The following is a 14,329-nucleotide window of genomic DNA, read 5'->3' on the forward strand; positions in this document are numbered from 1 at the left end:
AATAATAAGCTCCTCACATACTTTTATAATTTACGTTCTTTCATTACAACTGAAAGTGTGTGGTTCACAGACCAACTGCGTCAGCCTTACTTGGGAATCTGTGAGAAATGCACAGTCTCAGGCAGCGCGCCAGACCTACAGAATCTGAACCCCAAGTCATTCCCATGCACGTTCCCGGTTGAGAAGCACTGTCTGGAATAAAGGAACTGACGGGAAAAAATGAACAGTGAAAGAACTGTGGGTTTTACCTCATAGGCGTCCTTGATATAAGGAAGCGCTGCGCCAACCTGAGGATGAGCTCTTCTGTCATAGGCATATCGAACTACGGCCACCATGTCTAATTCATCCAAGGCGTGAATCAGGGAGGAGAGCGCTACCGCTGCTGCCTGGGAAGAGAGCCGCAGGATGAACACGGAGCCTGCGCATGAGCCTTCTTTCCCCACACAACTCAACACAGCCAAACCGGGAGCACGCGCATGGAATGCACGGGCCCACCCGCGCACCGAGCCGCGCAGCACCGCAAATGCACGGGCCCACCCGCGCACCGAGCCGCGCAGCACCGCAAATGCACGGGCCCACCCGCGCACCGAGCCGCGCAGCACCGCAAATGCAGTCTCCTTACGATGTTCCTAACATTTTCTTTTTTCTAGCTTACTTCACTGTAATACGGTATATAAAACATAGCAAGTGACTGTTGTTATTGGTTAGGCTTCTGGTCAGGAGTAGGCTATTCGTAATTAAGTTTTGGGAGAGTCAAAAATTATACTGGATTTTTGACTGCATGGGGTGTCAGCACCCCCAACTCTCCACCCTCCACTGTTCAAGGGTCAACCGTACTTACAAGATTGTTATCCACTTAGAAAAAGAAAGTTCTTTTGTCTTTAAGTTATACATTGTTTCTACTATGCTTACAACCTATGTTATTAGCTGGTAAAACAGCATAGCTTTATTAGCAATGCTACTAAAGAAATTTTTTATCAGCAGTTACAGATTATCAGTACAGCAAACTTCTGAGCTCTAGTGCTATAAACATTTTTATTTAGAATTTGAGTTTTGAGAAATTTTGTGCTTATAAAAATTACTCTTGGACCCTATTGTTGATAACTAGATCAAATATATAGACCGAACAGGAAAAATATTGAGTACTTGAGTACTTTTAGTGTTTCCAAAGCCTCCGTTGGAGTTACTAGTATTATAATTTGAAACTGACAATAAAATAGAAAACATTAACCTCTTTTTTCTGGATCCTTTTCATGCCAAACGTTAAAGAGGTTCTGCTAAGTCATTTCTTGGTTGTAACCAGAACCATTCGTGCCTAGTTCACAATGATTTTTGAGTCTCTTCAATATATATTGATCATGTATTGATTAATCTTTTTTTCCCATATTTTGGTCAGATAAATTCAGATGTATATAACAGAGTACCTTTTCTTAATTGAACTACACTATAATATCTACATGATTATACAGTAAAGATAAATAACTATACTGAGCCTAAAAAAAAAGGGATTGTTATCCGCTTTATTTCTATTTCAGATTTTTTTTTTTAAGTGCCCTCTATCCACTTCAAGGCCACACTGTATACATCTGCATTTGATCACACTTACTGTAACCTCTTCTGGAACTTTACTTCATTATGTGGCTCCTCTCTCTTATCACTTCAATCTTTCTTCTCTCAATTCATACCCTCAGACTCCAAATAAACTCCAGTCTCAGCCTTCCTAAACAAAATCTTTCTTTGTCCCCCCTCTCCATAAATTACTATCTATATCTTTCCCTTCACCTCTAAATTTCATGAAATAACAGTCTTGGTGTTTTCACGGCTTACAACACAATTATTCTTCAATCTAATCCAGCTGTTGCCCTCACCTTACTTACTGAAATTACTCTGCAAAGTCACCTATGACCTCCTAATTGCCAATCCTTGGTTCCCATTCTATTTGACCTTTCAGCAGCATCTGACCATTCCTCTTTCTCTGCACTTTCTCCTTTGGCTTCAGAAACAATACCCTCCTCTGATCATTCTCCTTTGTGGGTCAGTCTTCCCCTAACTCTTCTCTTCTTCGACTAATCTTGAAATTCTGTTCTTGGCCTTTCTCTCCTCTCACTCTGAAACTCTACTTGGGAATTATTTTATCCAGTCCCCTGAGTTGATGAATCAAAAATCTGTATATTCAGCTTTAAAACTCTCCTAAGATCTAGACTTATATTGCCTACTAGCTGGTAGTATACCACAGATATCTCAAACTGTTCATGACCAAAACTAAACTACTATCTTTCCCCCATTCTCCTCCAGTACTCCCTACCTCATGAACTCCACCTCCCAATCACCCAAACGAGAAGACCTCAAGTCTTCAGTAATGCCACCTGACTCATCCCTCGCCTTCAAGTGTTCACCAAACTTTACTAATTCTACCTCTGTGCTATCTCTCTAATCTATCTCTTCCATCAATACCTCTCCAGTTCACAGAGCTGATCATGTCATTCCCTTACGTAAGAAACTCCAATGGTTCAGGGCGCCTGGGTGTCTCAGTCAGTTAAGCATCTGACTCTTGATTTTGGCTCAGGTCCTGATCTCAGGGTCATGAGACTGAGCTCCGCATTGGGATCTTGCTCAGTTGAGATCTTGCTCAGCACAGAGTCTGCTTGTCCCTCTCCCTCCCCCTGCTCAAGTGCACGTGCCCACTCTCTCTCTGTCTTTCAAATAAATAAAAAATCTTTAGAAGAATCTCCAGTGGTTCCACTATCCCAGCCTCAGTGAGCTGACCATTATTCCTGGACAAGTCTTGTACTTTCCCTCCTCTGTAGCTTTCTGCTCTTACAATTTCCTCCTAGCTAGAATGCCCTCTCCACATCTCTGTCTCTTGAGCTTCTAACCTCTTTTCAAGGCCCAGTAAATTGATACCCTTGCCATTTTAGATTTGCTTTAGTCTCTCCCTCTCCATAACTCCCCAAACACATTGTCTGTACTTTTCTCAGTATTATAGTTAACCTTTATCCAAGTTAGCTATGTATATTTTCATTTCCTACACCAAAAACCTATGACCTCAATACTTGTCTTCAAAATCCTCTATAGGTTTAGTGGCAGATTCGTTACCTTTTTAGTTCAATTCAAGGAATATTTACTTAGTGCCTGCTCTTTGCTACACCCTGTCTTAGGCCCTGTAAGAAAACAAAGATGAGTCCCTGATCTCACTGAGCTAATACATTCTTTACTAGCAGAAGTGAGATATGTACCAAATACAGAACATGTACAGTCTAACAAATCCCACTGGAGAGACCAGAGAAGCACAATGGGAGTCTGAGGATGAGATTACTTCCAATTTGTTTGCAAATTTCTATCTGGGTGTCTTTGATAGAACCAACAGGATATTAAAGGAAGCAAGGATGGGGATGACTGTGACATTATAAACACAATGCTACACCTGCGGGAAACTCAACTAAAGCTCCATTTCCTTCCCTTCTTTATCTCCTCCTCCACACACAGTAGAAATCATATACACGTGTAGATTCTCTATACAAAAAAATAATTGCATGCTAATGATCAGAGAAAACATATTTTTAAAAGGAATTATTCACAGAATCATAGAATATTTGAGTTGAAAAACAACAGTATTCATCTAATTTAACCACCCACATGATGATGAAATTCCCTCCCCCAAGTCTGGCTAGTGCAAATAAAGACTCTGCTGGGAAACATTCAGAAATGGAGACCTGACCATCTCATAAGAAACCAATCCACCTGGAGGTAATAACCGTTGTTAAGAAAAATAATTCTTCATTTTGAACAAAACTACCACCTATTGGTAGGAAACCTAATTTAATTTCTATTCCACATGATAATTCTCTAATGTATGAAGGGGGCTATTATGTCTGATGTCCCTCCTACTTCCCTACCTACCTACAAAGTTTTCTTGGAAGTCATCACCTGACATAGTTTCCTTACTCCCCTGCCTATCTTAGAAGCTTCAATTATTAGTATTATCCTTTGACTAGGACATCAAGAATGACACCAAAGAGTAGCCCTTTGCCATTAGTGGATAATTTTTTTTTCCTTGAGTGACCTCAAAGTAACCCAATGATCTATAGGGTCTGTATGAGGTTGGGTTGGAACTTTGCATGCACAAGGCTGCCCTTAGTTAGCAAGTCTAGATAATCACATAGGCCGTAACACAAAGCTGTCGACAAGAGCATACCAGCAATCACATGAAGTGATCAGAATTTTCTCTGTGTGAAGGAACAGTAAGTTGGAGTTAAAATTCAGTTAAAATGCTGTTAAGCTATGATGACAATATATACTACAAATGTATAATTCCCAAGAGGACTTAGGAAAAATCCATGAACGAGGATTCTCATGTAAACTAGGATTCACATAAGCCTACTATGCTCTGACTGAATCCATTCAGTACTGATGGGAAACAAAGCAATTCTCCTAAGTTAACTCTTCCAATAAAATGGCACCCCTATTCACTAGATCAACAGCCAGAGTGAGGAGAAAAAGCAGAAAAGGGGACTAAGCGGACTAGATCACTTCTACCTCCACCCTCCCCGCATCCCAAACAAGCCTTCTACATCCAGTTTACTAACTTCAAATGCAAATATACTTCTGGAACTTGGATCCCTGCTTACGTAGTCTTAAGCAGATACGAGACTGCAATATTCCAGTAAAGTTCAACATCTCCACATGACAAGTTCCAACTCGGAGACTGAACAGGAAATATTTACAGAGAGGGCAGATGTGACTGTAGGATGCAATGGTCATGGGTTGTTAGGCAAAAACCAGCCTGAAAACTGAATCTCCTGGGGAGGTGCGAGAAGAGTACAAAGAGAGAGGGAAGGGGACAAAGACGAATTTCTAGATGAGGGAAGTGGCCCAGTAAAACACTAAAGCTTATCTCCAGGATGCTAAAGCCAGTGCTAAATGTTCAGTGCTTAATGACAATGAAAATGTCAACCTGACCCCAAGCCTCCTCAACATTAAACCAGGAGATTCCCACACCTAAATGCATTTGTTCAAATGTTTTTGTTTTTAATACGCACCTGGTCTCCAGTGGCAGGACTATGTCCTTGGGCCTTGTGCTCATGCTATGACAAATTCATTTATCACTTCTCCATTTTCAGAGTTAAAGCTCAGTGAACTTTCCCACTGTTGTTGCAAGAATTAACGTCATTTTAAACCATAAAAGCCCCAAACAACTCACTTAAAATGACAATTCAATTCTGTGGCACTACCTCAAAGGCCCACTGTCAACTCACCTCATCATCTTTTGCTGCAAAGACCTTTAGGACTTGATTTCCCATAAAATATCTCCTGTGGACCTACAAGAGTTAAGTGAGGAAAACAATTGGTTTTGACCCAAATAAGTAACACTGATAGCCGTAACGCCACAGTTACTAAGAAATTCTATTCAAAATGGTCTTAGTAAAAAAACATTCATAGGGACTAGAAACACCTTATTATTTGAGGTTCAATTCAATTAAACACAATATATATCTGAATTCCAAGTATATGTCAAACATTGTTCTGAGCACTGAAAACACAATAATGAACAGGATATAGTCTTGTCCTAAGGAGCTTAGACAAATATGAAACTGCACTGCAGTATTAGGGTACAGCACTACAAAAGCACAAGAGTGCAATATTCTAGCTCGGGGCTCCGAGAGCACATAAACAGGGCATCCAGCTTGGTCGGGGCAGGCTTGACACCTAGGTCAAGACTTAAAGGATGTACAGGAACAAAGAGAAGAGTCTCGCCCAAGTGTGCTGGGCAGAGAGACTAGTGTGAATTAAGTCTGGAATGACATAAAAACATAGTACCTTTGGGGAACTGCTTTTGGAGTAGGTGTAGTGCCCTAGTATGAGGGGAGAGGTGAAAAATTAGATTAGCAAAGATCAAATCATGAAGTGTCTTATGAACAAAGTTAAGCGGCTTAGGCTTCATCCCAAGAGCAAAGACGAGGCACGGCCAAACTGTAGAGACCAGAGTGAAGAACTCATCAGGGGGCGGGGGCCACACTGGAGGAGGGGAGACTGGTGAAACCAACAGTAAGTACTGCAAGTCCTTCTGTCCCCCTTTTAGTTCCATTACTTCTCTGGCAGGGTAGGAGAGGGGTCAAAGCAGCTCCACCGATACCTGATTAGAAATGAAGACTGCAGGGTTCCTAGCATCATAACCAACTACCTGCATCTACTGACCAAAATCAACTTCTCTCCGCTCCCTGTAATCTTGAGCCTGGAGCTTATCTGTAAGAACATGCCATGTGCTGAACAGGGCAATGCTCCTCAAGTGTTCTTCTGCCCTCCTACCTCTGAAGCCAAGAAACTGAGCACTTTCAGAATCACAGCAGCTCCAGAAGACGGAGTCTCAAAGGTGTGGGGGTTTGGCCCACATACTTCAAATGCCCTCCATCTCTACTGCCAGTCCCCATTTGAAAACTATTATTTAAAGATATATGGGAATAATCCCATATTAAAACTACAAAGTTTGCTACGTTCATATAGATTTGCCCTCCTATTAGAATCTGTAATGGTTCTTGATTGATGAAAGAACAGTTAATGATATTGTTTCCTAACACACTTAAATGACTTCTCAAAGGACAACCAGACATCTGGGAGAAGTGCTGGCTAAATTCTTACCCATTCTACAATTAGGTACCCAGAACAACGACAACTTGGAGGAAGACAAATTGAAAATTTAAGAGAAGAATAATGTGCAATTTCACAATTAAAAAACAAAACAAAAACACCAAGATCAAAAAACCTATTTCATATAATAAAAATGCTCACATCAATTCAATCCAGAAATGTTAGTTTCCCTCACTTTAAGGGAGGATGGAAAAATATGTGATCTCATTAAAGATAATTACTAGTCTACTAAAAGGTGTGTGCTTAGTTGCTATGGAAAACACCTTGCTCTTAAAAAAATATGTATGGTCTTCAGAAAGTTGAAAGTAGAGCTACCCTACAACCCAGCAATTGCACCACTGGGTATCTACTCCAAAGATACAAATGTAGTGATCCGAAGGGGCACCTGCACCTCAATGTTTATAGCAGCAATGTCCACAATAACCAAACTATGGAAAGAACCCAGATGTCCACTGACAGATGAATGGATAAAGAAGATGCGGTGTATACACACACACACACACACACACACACACACACACACAATGGAATACTACTCAGCCATCAAAAAAATGAAATCTTGCCATTTGCAATGTCATGGATAGAACTAGAGGGTAGTATGCTAAGCAAAATAAGTCAATCAGAGAAAGACAATTATCATATGATCTCACTTATATGTAGAATTTAAGAAACAAAACAGGATCATAGGGGAAGGGAGGGGAAATAGAACAAGAAGAAATCAGAGAGGGAGACAAACCATTAGAGACTCTTAACCACAAGAAACAAACTGGGGGTTGCTGGAGGGGAGGGGGGCGAGGGATGGGGTAACTGGGGTCATGGACATTAAGGAGGGCACGTGATGTAATGAGCACTGGGTATCATATAAGACTAATGAATCACTGAACTCTACCTCTGAAACTAATAATATACTATATGTTAATTAAATTTAAATTAAGAATAAAATGGAAAAAAAATAAACACCTATCAGAATGGTTAAAATAAAAAAATAGCAATGGTGACAAATGCTGACAAGCATGTGGAGAAACTGAGTCACTCACCCATTACTGGTGGGAATATAAAAGGGCACAGCCACTCTGGAAACAATTTGACAGTTTTTGAAGAAACTAGGCATTTAGTTTTCTTACAAAACTGAACAGTTTTCTTTTAAAACTAAACTATTACAAAATTTAGCAATTGTAGCCTTGGGCATTTATCCCAGAGAAATGAAGGACATTATACAAAAGCTGGTATTCAAATGTTTATAGCAGCTTCACTCATAATAGCCAAAAACTGGGAAAAACACGTCCTTCAGTGGATAACTGGTTAAAAAACAAACAAAACAAAAAAAGCTGTGGTAAACCCATACCTAGGAATATTACTCAGCAATAAAAAACAAGCTTATCGGTACACACAATAACCTGGATGAATCTCCGGAGAATTATGCTGAGTGGGAAGAGCCAGCCCCCAAATGTCACATACCGTATGATTCTGTTTATATGCCTTTCCAAAGTGACAAAATTATAGAACTGGAGAACAAAGGAGTGGTTTCCAGGGATTAAAGAGGGGATGAGGGTGTGAGAGAAGTGGGCATGGCCCTAAAAGGGCAACAGGAGAGATCCTTATGGTGATGGAATGTTCTGTATCTAAGCTGTAGCAATGTCAATATCCTGGTAGTAGGATTGCCTTATAGTGTTCAAGATGTTACCTTTGGGAGAAACTAAGTATGGGGTACACAGGATCTCTCAGTATTATTTCTTACAACTGCATGTGAATCTAATTGTCTCAAAATAGAAAGTGTTTTTTCATGTGTTCCCCCCAAATTAATTAACCAATTAATTAATTTTAAAAAGATACGTATGCATTTAAGATAATATATGAAAGCAGGGATGAAAACCAAACCAGTCAAAAAAACCAGCTTGTCCACCTGGTGGGCAAATTACAAGTGATTAATGGCATAGGCTCTTAAGTCAGAGAGACCTGGTTCAAAACCAATCTCTACTACCTTCTAGCTGTGACCTTAGACCAATTACATACTCAATTTTCGAATGTATAAAATATATTATCATGGCACCTATCCAGGAGGGTTGTAATAAGAATTAAATGGGAATTCACATAAAATGCTTACTATATTGAATTGAATATTACAATCACTCAATAAATGGTGACTATTATGATTATCTTTATTGTACCCGTCTGAGATTTTACGTAAGATAAATATAGAGCTTAAAAACAACATAAGTTGATTTAGAGAACACGTCATGACTTAAAAGTTAATTTTAAGTTAACAGAACTCTTTTAAAATGGAAAAATGTACTTTTTGTTCAGCTCACTCTTTTTTGCTTTGTCATTTAACCAAACAGGCCCCCCATTCCCACCCTGGCACAGGTGACTTCAGTTATTTGGGTCATGAATTTCGGATCAGTTGTTTTGGATAGGTCTTTTCGAGCTAACGGGAATTAGGCAGACCCACTTCCCAACAGGCCAGTTTTTACACACAGGCCTGAACGAAGGTTCTGCTTCACTGGAAAGGCTTAGGGGCACTGCCATTAACAACTGTAAGTTTTAAGTCTGTAGAACTCCCAGAGTGAATACCTTTATTTTTAAGAAATATATATTTAGTGTAATTTGTTAGAGAATTGTTAGAAACTCTCAACTTCCAAAAAGTATCTATTTTCACCATTAAAATCTTACCAACTTTCAGTAAGTACTCCCAATTTCCAGCTTAAGAAGTTTAAAAACATACCCAACAGTTTGGGCATATCATGGAAAACATCTCCCCACCCTCGCAGAATTATTCTAACACCAAAGCACACAGGGACTATATCCCAGAGCAACACGAAGAAGCTCAAATCCAGTATACTGGTTAATATTTATTTTCATTACAATTCTCACTTGAATTTCTTTAGAACCAACAAACATCGCTTTATCCCTATAGAGCCTTAGAAAAGATACGCTACAGGATACGCTTATTCATTTTCTCTGGTTGCCTACCTTAAGAACATTTAATCTAAGATCTCCAGGAATCTTTAATAACCCTTTCTAGAACAGTATATGCTATCCCATGGCCCTCAGTGAATTACTGCATTTCCCGCTATGTGTTTTATGTATCTCTGCATCGGTGTCTAAAGAAGGTATGACTTAAGGACAGGCTTCAGATCCTAGACCTCTTTGTTGGACGTTAAGAAGGGTGACCAGCATAAACCAATGATATTCTACGAGGCCTGGTGTCATTCAAAACCGAAGTAGACCTTCATTCCTCTAAAACACTCTATTATACATAACAGTTTAGAGAAAGCAACACAATAGCAAAGAACTGAATGATGTTTCTTTAAGGCTATGTGAGCTATGACCGAAAGCCAAGCTAAGAAGTGACTCTCAATGGAATATATTCTGATTCATGCTAAGACTTCTCGACTTTTCTACATCTTGGTTTCTCTATTCAAAAATTGAAGATAGTTAACACTAATCCTCAGACTACATTCAAAAAAACTAAAAGTCAAATAAATACACATTGTAAATAAAAGGACCAATCGAAAGCATACCCTCTCAAATAATAGTAAGAGAAAAGTTCATTTCTTTCGTTGACAACGAGTAAAGTAAGTGCTATACCTGAGAAGATCTACAAAATCCCAAAACGGAGAAGCACTTCCCCTCTGATTTATATTTCATGTGTTCCTCATCCACTTTAGAGAAAGGAATGATATCACTTCCATAGCGGAACCCTAGAGAACAAGAGAAGAGCATTTGTTAAGCATATGGGGCCTCATTTTCTACAAGCTGAAATTAGCCCTACGCATACATTAACAATACACACGTACTCCAGATCAAGCCTCCATATACTGTTCCCTGGAATCAAATTACTGCCCCTTGTGATCAGTGGGGAAAAAGCAGCAGCAGATACACAAACAACATACACAGTATAGAGGCGATTAAAATCTAATTACATTTTTTAAGTAGCATCTTCTGCAATCTAGTTACCTTAATGATTATCTAGCCTAGAAGAAAGAATGTAGCAAATGTAATGTACCAGTTATCCTCCAAAGATAAACTATAGTTGACTAAAGTACAAGTGTGATTTGTAAACATAATAACAAGAACACATTTATTCAGAAACCTGGAGACCCACAGACAAAAATGCCCAAAGGAAATTTTCAGAATAAAATGTTCTCCAAAATGCATGCTGGAGACATACAAATGCCTAATGGGAGAAGCCAAAACTCTTATATTTAGGAACATTCAATTGATAAGTTGGCTATTTTTCTGCATTTAAACCTACTTCATTTCTGGGATTATATTATCTGTTTTTTTTCTTAATTACTTTGGTTATTCATACAAATACAGGCAAATACAGGCTCTCAGTTTCTTAAAAATAACTCCAGTCCTGTTCCAGCGCCTCTGTTCTATGGAAAGTCATGCCCTTTCAATACACAGTCTCCTGTATTTGGTGGGAAGAATGATCATCAAATTCCAAGGATTCTGGCCTTGGGTAAATGGAAGGGAAAAGCACGCGCAACTTTACTCCAAGAAACAAAGAAACTTGTACGTTTGGGGTAGATTCTGTGATCCAGTTTATCTGTTCCTGTCAATCTGTTAATGCCATGCGTTTAATTAAAAAAATATATTTGTATTTTCATATATGTCTTTTAAAAAAGCTGGTGATGAAAACAAAAACTCCAACAAAAAATTATCAGGGAGGGGCGCCTGGCTGGCTTAGTCGGCCAAGCATCTGCCTTCGGCTCAGGTCCTAATCCCAGGGTCCTGGGATCGAGCCCCGCATTGAGCTCCTTGCTTGGCAGGGAGCCTGCTTCTCCCTCTGCCTCCAGCTCCCCCTGCTTGTACTCTCTCGCTCTCGCTCTCTGTCAAATAAATAAATAAAATCTTAAAAAAAAAAAATTATCAGAGAAATGTATGGCAAATGACTAAGAGTGGTAACTAAACCAAATGTTCTTCCTAACTCTTCTCTGTCATCAGACATCTTACTTGAATTTTTTAAACTCGAAAATTCTAATTGAAACTGCCTTGTTTTCTGGTTCATCTACTGAAAGGGAAAATCAATATCTAAATTTTGTACATGGCAAAAAGCACAGAATAGACTGCAACATATAACCGTATTCCTTGGCACACATATGTCTGCTAGGGCCTCTGTCTGCATATTAGGGGGCAGAGAGTGGAGGACAGGTGAAAGAAGTATGTGGGTAGCTGCACCAAGGTGTAAGACAAAAAAGCTGCTTCTGTGTTCTCTGAACTCAATGTTTAACTCTTCCCTCTCCATTATTGCCCCAGCAATAAATGTCCTTTTTGCCTAAAATAAACAGAGCTGGTTTGTTTTGTTTTGTTTTGGTTTTTTTGCTTGCAACCGAAAGAACTGGCACCTTATCTCCGTCATATTAATCTTCTTAACACATAGCCTCAATGACACTCTGCTCCTCAAAACTAGAAATGGCTCCAGGTTGCTTTCAAGATTAAGCATCAACTCTTCAGCCTGTCATTCAAAGTCGTTCCTAATTCAGAACGGTCTGTAGAAACAAAGACTCTGAAGTAGGGCAGTCCTGGGTTCGAGTTCTGCCAGTTGCTAGCTGCACGACTTTGAATACGTGAATGAGTGTCTTTCAGCCTCAATTCTCTCATCTGTAAAATGGAAACAAGAGTGGGATGCTTGTTCCATGAGGCTGTTGTGATGATTAAAAGGGAAAATCCAGGTCGTCTATGGGATACTGTTCCCAAGTACTAAACTGTGTATGCCCGACACACCAGCCCAACTACCTGCTGTCACTGAGAAGCTCTCTACTTTCCTGGTCTTATGCGTTTAATCATGCTCTTCTTCCTTCAGTCATAATAGGAGGATCATATGATTAGTAACTGATGGAGCTATGATTCTAACCCAGGTCTGACTCCAAAACTCACCTTCTTGACTACACTACAATACAGAACTGAATTAAAGAATTAGTAGGGATTGCAGGATACTGATTACATTTTCTATTCGTAATCGATCAGGAGAAAGGAAGGAATTGCAACCACCAGCGCCTTAACCAGTCTCCCCCACGCCCACATACATATATACACAAACATCGAGATTTAGTGCCACAGACAAAAGGCATTTTTTTCAAGGCTTGCAAATTAAAATTATACTGGGAAGCACAAAGCCTGGCAATGAATTTATCTAAAGACTCTAGTTTCTATCTTAACCATCTTGATATCTCGTAATTTTAGCTCTTGAAAATTCAGACACTCTCAGCTAATTTGTAAGCCCTCTGGATAGAATTGCCCTCTAGACACACTACACAGATCAAATGGGTATCACACATGAAGTACAACTGTAAACATCCTAGTGAACATAAAGCCATATAATGGACACAAATGTGTATGATCCCCTAAATTACCCGAAGGTAGCACAGCTGGCAAGATTCCTAAGACCTGAAATAGGCACTCAGAAGAATAATCACCATGGAAGTAAGACGTGAACCAGAGTAAACAAAGAAACCTGCTTCAGCCACATTAATAGAAGTATTCTCTTAGCTAGTATGTTTCAAACTTTAAAATAAAACCAAGTATTAAGTCCTGTCACTGGAGGACATGTCAAACTCAGATGGAGTACCCAAGCAGATCCTGCCTCAGACGCGACAGATGAGCTCAATTTAGGACCTAGCGCCTCATGGTCCCTCCCATGGTCATGTCTCCAGAACTGAGAAAAACATCTGCCAACACTACCAGTACAAACCCGAGTCTGCCTCCCACCGCCCGGAAGCAGCTGTCTCACAGGCGCACCTTGAATAGTGTCCTCCTTCGGGACCTCGGTTTCATTGTCGTCATTTAAGCAATAAACGGTTTCTTTCTGTAGATCTTCTTTCTTGAGGGTTCTGGCGTCCACAACTGTCCACGACTTTTTAACTCTCTCCTGTATAATCTTAATTCCAAAAAGAAAGGGAAAACAAGGAAAGCCAGGATTCTAATCAACAAAAAATGAAAACCCCATATATTCTCTGCTTTATATGAAAAAATCTGTAATAATTACTCTAGCTAAACTGTTCTGTTTGCTCTTATCCACTGTGGAAATTTTCACTTATTTCATAACTCCTGCTGCGTTTCACTTTTTCCCCAAAGGTAATCCACAGATAAATATTCATATTTGTATATACACAAGCACCTTCTATACAAAACCTTCAGACTCATAAAATGGGACCACACATTTTTACTACAGTTTTCCAATAGAGAAGAAAGGGAGAGCCATCTATCAGGGGCCAGAACTCAATAAGGAAATCCAAAAAGAAAACTAGAAAAAAAGAAGAGGAGGGATGCCTGGGTGGTTCAGTCAGTTAAGCGTCTGCCTTTGGCTCAGGAACCTGGGATCAAGTCCCACATCGGGCTCCCTGCTCGGTCGGGAGTCTGTTTTTCCCTCTGCCTGCTGCTCCCCCTGCTCGTGCTCGCTCGCTCTCTCCCAACTAAATAAATAAAATCTTAAAAAAAAATTAAAAATCTCCTTTAAAAAAAAAAAAAAAGGAGAAGACTATATTCTATTCCAGGCTTGATGGCGGCTGAAATAAAGAAGTACCTCCAAGGTTTTCATGGATGTAGCATATGTTTTAGAATTAAGTCCCTGAATATATAAATACATGTTTTTGTGTATTTTCTATATTTAAATGTTTGTATGTATTTAGTTTATTCATTTTTTTTTAAAGATTTTATTTATTTGAGAGAGAGAGAATGA

At 39.5% G+C, this 14,329-nt stretch overlaps 1 protein-coding gene across 1 annotated transcript in view; it reads right to left on the bottom strand.

Annotated features, from left to right (window-relative positions):
* The window catches only part of XRCC5 (X-ray repair cross complementing 5), a 91,465-nt gene that overhangs the window by 59,502 nt on the left and 17,634 nt on the right, over positions 1-14,329 (bottom strand). Inside the window, exons 8-11 of the mRNA XM_032402539.1 lie at positions 13,390-13,528; positions 10,234-10,346; positions 5,256-5,318; positions 249-386 (exon numbers count right to left, since the gene is read on the bottom strand). Coding sequence (XP_032258430.1) covers positions 249-386; positions 5,256-5,318; positions 10,234-10,346; positions 13,390-13,528 — 453 coding nt within the window. The remainder of the gene's footprint in view (positions 1-248; positions 387-5,255; positions 5,319-10,233; positions 10,347-13,389; positions 13,529-14,329) is intronic.

This window comes from Phoca vitulina, unplaced genomic scaffold (genome assembly GCF_004348235.1).
Source record: "Phoca vitulina isolate PV1807 unplaced genomic scaffold, GSC_HSeal_1.0 scaffold1, whole genome shotgun sequence".
NCBI lineage: Eukaryota > Metazoa > Chordata > Mammalia > Carnivora > Phocidae > Phoca > Phoca vitulina.